General features: G+C 55.0%; 1 protein-coding gene across 1 annotated transcript; it reads right to left on the bottom strand.

Moving 5' to 3' along the window:
- Nucleotides 1–543: 543 nt before the first annotated feature.
- CSF2 (colony stimulating factor 2) lies at nucleotides 544–4,042 on the bottom strand. The gene is made up of 5 exons (XM_008528737.2): nucleotides 3,867–4,042; nucleotides 2,758–3,585; nucleotides 2,616–2,657; nucleotides 1,755–1,880; nucleotides 544–973 (listed from the first exon to the last, which is right to left on the bottom strand). The coding sequence occupies exons 2-5, from the start codon at nucleotides 2,914–2,916 to the stop codon at nucleotides 842–844; spliced, it is 459 nt and encodes a 152-aa protein (XP_008526959.1). The 5' UTR covers nucleotides 2,917–3,585; nucleotides 3,867–4,042; the 3' UTR covers nucleotides 544–841.
- Nucleotides 4,043–7,711: the final 3,669 nt, after the last annotated feature.

Consider the following 7,711-nt stretch of genomic DNA (forward strand, 5'->3'; position numbering starts at 1 on the left):
AGGGGAAAGTTTGGTAAATATTGCTGAGCTCTGACCCCTGTGGTTTGGTTTCTTTTTCCATGAATAGCTAGTCTATCTGCTGGTTCACTTTAGGAGTGGTTGAAGCCCTGAGTATGAGGGGCAGGGTGTGGCTACAGGATCTGGGGCTCTGAGGGGTACAAGTGTTTTGCCTGATGCAAGGGCGGGCCTGTTCAGCGTGACCAGCCAACTCCCAGCAACCCCAGGCCTGCCTGGGAAGGACGATACCCCTCTTCTGGGCCAAGGTTTCTGCTGGCCAGGTCCCTTCGACTTTTAAGTGAACCTGAAAACCTCTCTCTGGGATGGAGCCATTGAGCACCCAGGGAAGCGTGTCCTGGTGTGCAGAATGCTGCACCCAAGCCAGCTGTCGCCTCCCGTCTTCTCTGACTGCCCCTTGGACAGTGCCTGACCTGCCACAGGCCCTCCCCTGCCTTGCAACTTCCTCCCTTCCCTTCCCTGTGAGGAGAAAAGAGTCACCAGCATTTGCTCATGGTTGACAACAAACTGGAAAACAGCACAAATAACGGATTTTTAATAATTTATTCTAATGGTAAAACATCTTGAATAAATATGGAGTATGAGCTTAAATAAATAAATAAATAAATATTAAAATACATAAATATATAAATAAATATTACTGATCCCCGCCAGTGTAAAATATCCCCTACTCCCCTACCACACCCATATCGTGGTCAGTACGGCCCAGAGCAAGTCCATGTTCTCAACAGCCATGGCCCACCCTTTGGTCCCTCCAAGCTGAAGATCCTGAGTTTCGGTTCTTTGTGAGTGGGACAGCAGCAATCTGTGAGGTGAGCTCCCAGGGCTAGCTCCTAGCTGGAAGGCCTGCCTTACTTCTGGGCTGGCTCCAGCAGTCAAACGGGATCTCAAACAGAAAATCCTTCAGGTTCTTTTTGAAACTTTTGAAGGTGATCATCTGGGTTGCACAGGAAGTTTCCTTTAAAAAAAAAAAAAGAAAGAAAACTTGAGTCCAGACGTGAGTGGGTAACATGGGGGAAGTACCAGCATGTTTTCTGTGCTGCCTCTTAGAACTAAGAGGCCAGAAGGCCCTTCTGGGGTCCTCCTGCTGACCTGGGTCAGGTAACATGTTGCTACCCATGTGCCACTCAAAGGGTGCACAGCTCTGCCAGAGTCAAGGGCCTGACAAAATGCCAGCCTGAGGCTGATTGGCTGGGCACTTGGGCCACCGCCTCTTTGGTCCCAGGCCAGGTTGAGGCTCCTCCCGGATCCCAAAAGGGGCAGGAGTCAAGGCCACACACCTCCCTCCCTTCCCATAGGAAAGGAATGTTTGGGGCCTTTGTCCATTCCGGGTATGCTCCCCTCCTTGCTCCCATGCAATCCAGCACCCACAAGGGGCAAGAAGAAAATCCTGTCGGGAGGTAGCACTTGGGCCCCAGAACTTCCTCTGGATCTTAGGCAGGCCCTGAGTTTTCTTGGGTTTGCCTCACCTCTGACTTCATTAATGACAACAATGATAATGAGAATGGTAGCAGCTCCCGCTAGGGAGCGCTGTAGGCTCCTGAGCTCCGTAGCTTTAACTCCTAGAGCTGAAAAAGGGCTGGACTGCTCCCTCTCGGGAAAAGCTAATCATTACAAATCTGTTAAGACAGAAACCCCTTGGGATCCTGAACAGCCACAGCCAAAGGTCTCTCCCTACCCAGTCCTCCACTCTCCTAGACTGAGACCTTCCCGCTTGGGGTCCAAATGTGGGCACTCACCAGGGTGGGGGGGCAGTGCTGCTTGTAGTGGCTGGCCATCATGGTCAAGGGGCCTTCGAGCTTGATGAGGCTGCCCCGCAAGCCCTGTTTGTACAGCTTCAGGCGAGTCTGCAGGCATGTCAGCTCCTGTGGGAAACGTCCGTTTCTTGGTAAGCAGTGGCCAAGTGCCCTTCGGTGGGCACAGGACACCTTCCTTATCATTCTTTCCTGTTCTCATCTCTGTCCTCCACCAGTAGGGCCTGGGAGGGGCACTTGATTCCTGACTAGTCTCAGGCTGGGTCCAGTCCCACGTACTACCCTGTCTCCCTGTCCACTGCAGGCATGAGTCTGACTCCTTCTCGCCGTTCAGCTCAGGCCACCCTCAGCCAACACAGTCACATTCCCTTGGTCTGGCATCTCAAGAAGGTCCCAGCCCCCAGGAAATGAGGTCACTATCCCCAAACCATTCAGGGAGAAAGGAACGGGGCGGGACATCACTTGGACTTGCTCTGTGAGTAAGGCTTGTTCCTGAAACCCCTCTGTGCCCCTCCGTAGCCAGCACTGTGTCTCCACAGAGCTCACTTTCAGGGCACATCGAGTGCCCCAACTCCATAGCCCCTGTCTCACGAAGTAACTTCCGCTTAGTCAACTGTTCTCTGGTCACCCCTGACCCCTTGAATGCTAGGTCTGTCCATGGCTGCTCAGCTAATAAAGGAGTTCACATGATTGCCACAGGGGCAAGGCCAGTGGTCTCCTGGGCACTCCTTCTGACAGCCTGCTGACTGGAGAGAAAGTGGACAACCCTGTGAGGGTCCTTCTAAAATGGAGCCACCCCCTAAGGCAGAGGCCTCTGGGAAAGTGTGTCAGAGAGAAGCATCTTACCTCGGCGTCAAACGTTTCAGAGACGACTTCTACTGTTTCATTCTGTAGAAAGGGAAAATGTCATGTTATCAAACTGACAGGCAGGGCCAGTCGGGGCCAGCAAGGTGGCCCAGGCACAGCCCGTGCTCCCTCCCTCACTCACCATGATAGCAGCAGTGTCACTACTGTTGTTCAGAAGGCTCAGGGCCTCCTTGATGGCATCCACATGCTGCCAGGGCCGAGTGACAGGGCTGGGTTGGCGGGTGGGTGCGGGCATGCTGTAAACCACAGTGCCCAGAAGAAGCAGGTTCTGCAGCCACATCCTCCTGAGGACTTTAGCCTTTCTTTCTGAGCACTGGGCTCACTGGCAAAAGAGCTCTTATATACACAGTTAGAGGAAATGATTAATGGTGACCACAAAACGCCAGGGAGGCGGGGGAACTACCTGAACTGTGGAATCTCCTGGCCCTTATCAGCTACACATGGGAACCATGAGCCTTTCCCCGAGGTGGTCAGGCTCGGGGGTTTTCATTAATGAGCCCTTCCAAGAATTGGCAGCCCACCTGCCCGCCTACTTGAGCGCTCTCCAGCCCTCCCTGGGCAGTCTGACCTGCTGAGGCTGCCCCCTCCCTCTGAGGGGCCTCTGGGCACAGCTTGGACTTCCTGGCCTGGAGTGGCAGGGGCGGGGCCTGGGAGACACTGAATCCAGCTCCTATTCCCAAGATCCCCCAATCCTGCCTGTTATCCCAAGAGGCCTTTGGGCTGGCTGTGCCCACCAGGGGCTTATTCCAACCCCAGCCTTCGCTTCCTCCTAAAGCCCTCTACTCTGGCCACAGTGAGAGATTTGAGTATGAGGAGGACTCTCACAGACTTACCCCTCTGTCCACCTAGGCAGATTCCAGCCAAATGGCATAGTCATGCAACAGCTCCCACCAAGGACCCAGAGCAGTCGACAAGCTCACCCCAGCCAGGGACCTCTGCCCTACAGGCGCTGTGAGCAGAGAATGACAACCATGCACACATCCAGCCAGCAAGATTGCGGTGTTTCTTCATGGTGAGATTCCATCTGACAGAAACAGTCCTGGTTTACACAGCCATATTCAACCCCCAAGCTGCACAGGTGGGTTGGGGCTCTAAGCTTGGGCAGGTCAGGGCCTTGAGTTAGAATCCTGACTCCAGCACTCTTGCTGAGTGACTTCCCTTGGAGCTATGTGAGCCTTGCCTCCCTCTGCAGGGCAGACTGCCTCTCCGAGGTGGGCACTGTGCTCCTACCTACAGCCCCCAGCAGGCACCAAGAGCTTCAGGGGCTGGCTTCGGTGTCATGGCTGCATCCACACCAGGTACAGGAGATGACAGCTTCTCAAACAACGTCGTCCAGGCTTAATTTCCTACGTGGCCCCTGCCCCAGCCCACCTCCAGCTCCAGAGGCCTCTCTGTGGAACAGGAACTGCTTCTGGGAAAACCACAGGCTCTTGAGGGACTGATAAGTGTTTGATTTTCACAATGGAGTTTGGAGAGGACAGCGTGAGTTTGTGTTTGCTCTGAGTTTCAAGGCCGCAGGGATGTGGGTCCACATGTGTGTTTCTGAGTGTCGGTGTGCCGGTGTGCCTGGCTGTGTCTTACAGGTGTGTAGAAGCGGGGAATGTTTTATATGAGGTCATCCATGTGAACCCCCATGCCTCTGAAGGTGCCCCTCTGATATGGGGGAGGATAGGATAGGGGGGAGTGTTTGGGGCACAGAGAGATGAGATGTTTGTGGGCCCCTGAGGCTGATTCAGCCTAGATGATGGAGTTAGACACAAGCGAGGACATTCTGCTGGGCTCAAGTGGACAGCCCTTGAGAACAGGTAGAACTCATGGTCTGAGTACCATGACCCAAGCCTGCAGCCCGGGCAAGTTTCACTGCATGGTGGAAGGGTTGCTACCCTTACATAGAGAGGCCAGGCCTTAGTCCTCCAGACCCCACTGGGGGTCCCTGCCAGGATCTAGAGCCTAACGTGAAGCCAGCCCTGCCCTTCTGAGCCTGGTGGAACATTCCTAGGTGGCCAGGCTGGGAGTGAGAGTCTGGACATGCTCCAGACCCTGGCCCTTCCTCCACCTTTTCCTTAAGGCCTCTGCTCAGCCCCTTCCAGGGAGCTCTCAGCGGGTACAAGAGGGGTCAAGGATGCAGCGACTTTTCCCTGGGAGCTATGTGAACCTTGTCTCCCTCTGCAGGGCAGACTCGCTCTAGATGCAGATGCCACACAGAGTGGAGGTCTGTGTCAGGCAGTGCCCTGGAGGCTGGGTGGTGTGGGGTGGAGGCCATAGGCAGTGGCTTAGTTGGTGGTCGGGGAGGCAGAGAGATGATTTGGCCCCACTGAGAGGGAAGATCACTTTCCCCCTGGAAATGAGTGGTCACACTCAAACAGTTAGTCAACAGACTTTTCCAGTCTGCACTGGGCCCTGTGCTGGGGAGGAGGTAGGTAGGACCCTCCCATTAACCCTCACATCTAGCCCTGGAGGCTCTCAGTCTGATGGGGGAGATAGCAGTGTACCCTCCCATTGTGTGGTCCAGGCTTGGATAGGGGAAGTTCAGAGCCGGGGGATCTCAAGGAACCACTTCTTCCAGTTTAGGGGCTCAAGGGGACCAGAGAGCTTCCTGGGAGATGCTGCCTCCCAACACAGGCTGAAAGGGCAAGTAGAGTCACATGGGCAAGTCAGGTTGTGGGATGGAGGGGGAGGATGGGATAGTGGAGAGTGTTTGGGGCACAGAGAGGCAGAGGGTTTTAGGAGCAGGTGTGGTGAAGAGGAGGCAGGTTCTAGAGAGATTTGAGAATCTGGAAGGACTTGGTGATATAATGGACTCATTCATTCAATATTTATTGAGCACCTACTAGGTTCCCTGCAGGGGAAGAGGGATAAAAGGATGACGGAAAACAGAAAACAGACAGGGTCCTGCCGTATGGACGCTGTAGCCCCGTGGATGGAGGAGCAAGATTAATCCACTCACCACCCCCCCCCCCAAAGTGTGCTTTTGAATGTAAGTAAGAAGAGTTAGAACCATTGTCCAGGTGTCTAAGGTGGGGACCCAGGGGACGAAGGAGCAGGTCTGCACGGTCTAAGGGCCCACAAGAAGGTTCTGTAGTTTGGAGGCTGCATGCACAGGGGACAGATCTGGGAGTGGTCCATGTCTGCACAATCGCTAAGGCCACAGAGGGTTATTCAGGAAGAAGGGCTGAGGGCCAGAACAGTGATGCTTAATGGCCAGGGGCACGATAACTGGGTGAGAGACTCGCCAGTAGCCAAGGGTGCTGGGAGAGCAGGAAAGCAAGAACAATAAAGAGAGGTCCATGCCAGTGGTGTGGCCCATGGGCGCCGAAGTTAGCACGTAAAGGACAGAAGTCCATAGGTTTGGAAATGAGTTTTGTGGTCAGCCACACATCTTCTGGAAAGATGACATCAGGGCTGAGGCCATGACACGAGCAGGCATTCCTAGATTGCACTGCATGGAAAGTGGCAGCGACAGCAGCCAGCAGCGCGCTGACTCAGGGGCCCCGATAGGACTGTGGGAGGGCGGGGGCGAGGACCGTGATGGACAGTGTGACTCCTCTTTGGCCCCCTGCCCACACAGTCAGGAGAAAACCCTCTGGAAGGGGTTTCCTGTGGGTGTCCCTCCCACAAGTTCTGGAGGAAACAGGGGCTTGTGGCCACACCAGATTCTTATCACGGAGGAAGTTATCACAGGAGAAGGAAATGGGCCTCTGAGTGCCGCGCAGCCTGTGGGAGCTGTGCATGGGCATCTCAGCTCATCTCATCCTCCTTGGGCCTGCGACCCCTTGGTGAGGGTCCTTGTCCTCACTGGAGACTTGAGGCCCAGGAGACCGATGGCCTGCCCAGTCCACACAATCAATGATGGAGGAGATAGGATTTGAACCCATATCTGTTCCTGCTCCCCTGATGTCTTCTACTATTTCAGGGATCAGAAAGCCAGGAAACGCTGGTCACCTGGCTAGACGAGCAGAGGGATGTCCCCCTCAGGGCGGCTGTAAAGGGAGACTCCTCCTGGTGTTGACAGGGAAGCTAGAGTAGCCTGTGACTGACTATCCCAGGGAAGCCCTGGGGGCCCAGGGAGAGTTTCTCCAGCAGAGCCTACCACCCAGGCATCTCTATGTCTCCAGCTCAGGTTTGGGCTCTCCACCACTGATCCATGGATAGCCCAAGAAAGTTCCTCCTCTCTGAGCCTTAGCTCCTTCATCTGTTCAATGGGTTTCATTATCGTTGCCTCACAGAGGGAATTGTTGCCTGTCCCAGGAAACTTTGGAGGGGAGTCCTCCCAGGGAGGAGGCAATGTTTCAACCTTCCCTCTCCTCTCCCCACCCCTTTGGGGGGTTTCTGAAACCCAAACTGGGCAGAGGACTCAGCCTTGCTGGAATTTTCAGGGGTGGCTGCCTCTTTCCCAGCCCCAGCCCCACATAGCATCTTTCTGGACAGATGTTGGAGGGTGGAGCACCCAGCCTTCCCCCAGATTTGGGGTGTATGGGGTCCTGCATCACCCTCTGGAGACCCTGGTACAGAGATGCACCATGAGTGGCTCATCCTTCCCTGAGAGGGGGGTCCTGGTCGATTCACGCCACACCAGACACACAAAGCCAAATCTCTGGCCTTTGTGGTCACAGCTCCAGGCTGACCCCTCCTACATCGCCTCTGTCTAGGTCCCCAGAGAGGTACCTTAAAAAAGTCGGGCTGTCCAGGCCAAACCCCAGTTCTGGTCCTCCTCACTGGGTGTCCCCAGGCCCCTGGCACTGGTGAGTCCTGACTGGTGTGGGAGGATCTGAGGGTTGTTACGCTCAGTAACAACCATGTGTGGACTCTGCATCCATCCAGCCAAGCTTTCAGGAGGGCCTTGCATGTACAGCTGACCTCACAGCCCCCTTCACCCAGAGCTCGTGTCTGGTGGTCACATGGGCTAGGGCCCAGGGAGGACGAGGCCCAGGCTCATAGGCACAGTGTTGAGGGCACCAACAAAGATGTGCGCAGAGAATGAACAGCCAGGAGGGGCAGTCATGAAGTAAGAGGGAAGTAAGTTAAGAGAAGGACTTGAGGGCACTCAGATGTGTGGGTTTGGGGCAGGAGGTAAA

The sequence above is a fragment of the Equus przewalskii genome, chromosome 13 (genome assembly GCF_037783145.1).
Source record: "Equus przewalskii isolate Varuska chromosome 13, EquPr2, whole genome shotgun sequence".
Lineage (NCBI taxonomy): Eukaryota > Metazoa > Chordata > Mammalia > Perissodactyla > Equidae > Equus > Equus przewalskii.

Coding starts and splice junctions, on each gene's coding strand:
- CSF2 (XM_008528737.2), bottom strand. CDS start 2,916: ATGTGGCTGCAGAACCTGCTTCTTCTGGGCACTGTGGTTTACAGCATG. Junction 2,658..2,757: donor GTGACACTGCTGCTATCATG/GTGAGTGAGGGA, acceptor CCCTTTCTACAG/AATGAAACAGTAGAAGTCGT. Junction 974..1,754: donor AGCACTGCCCCCCCACCCTG/GTGAGTGCCCAC, acceptor TTTTTTTTAAAG/GAAACTTCCTGTGCAACCCA.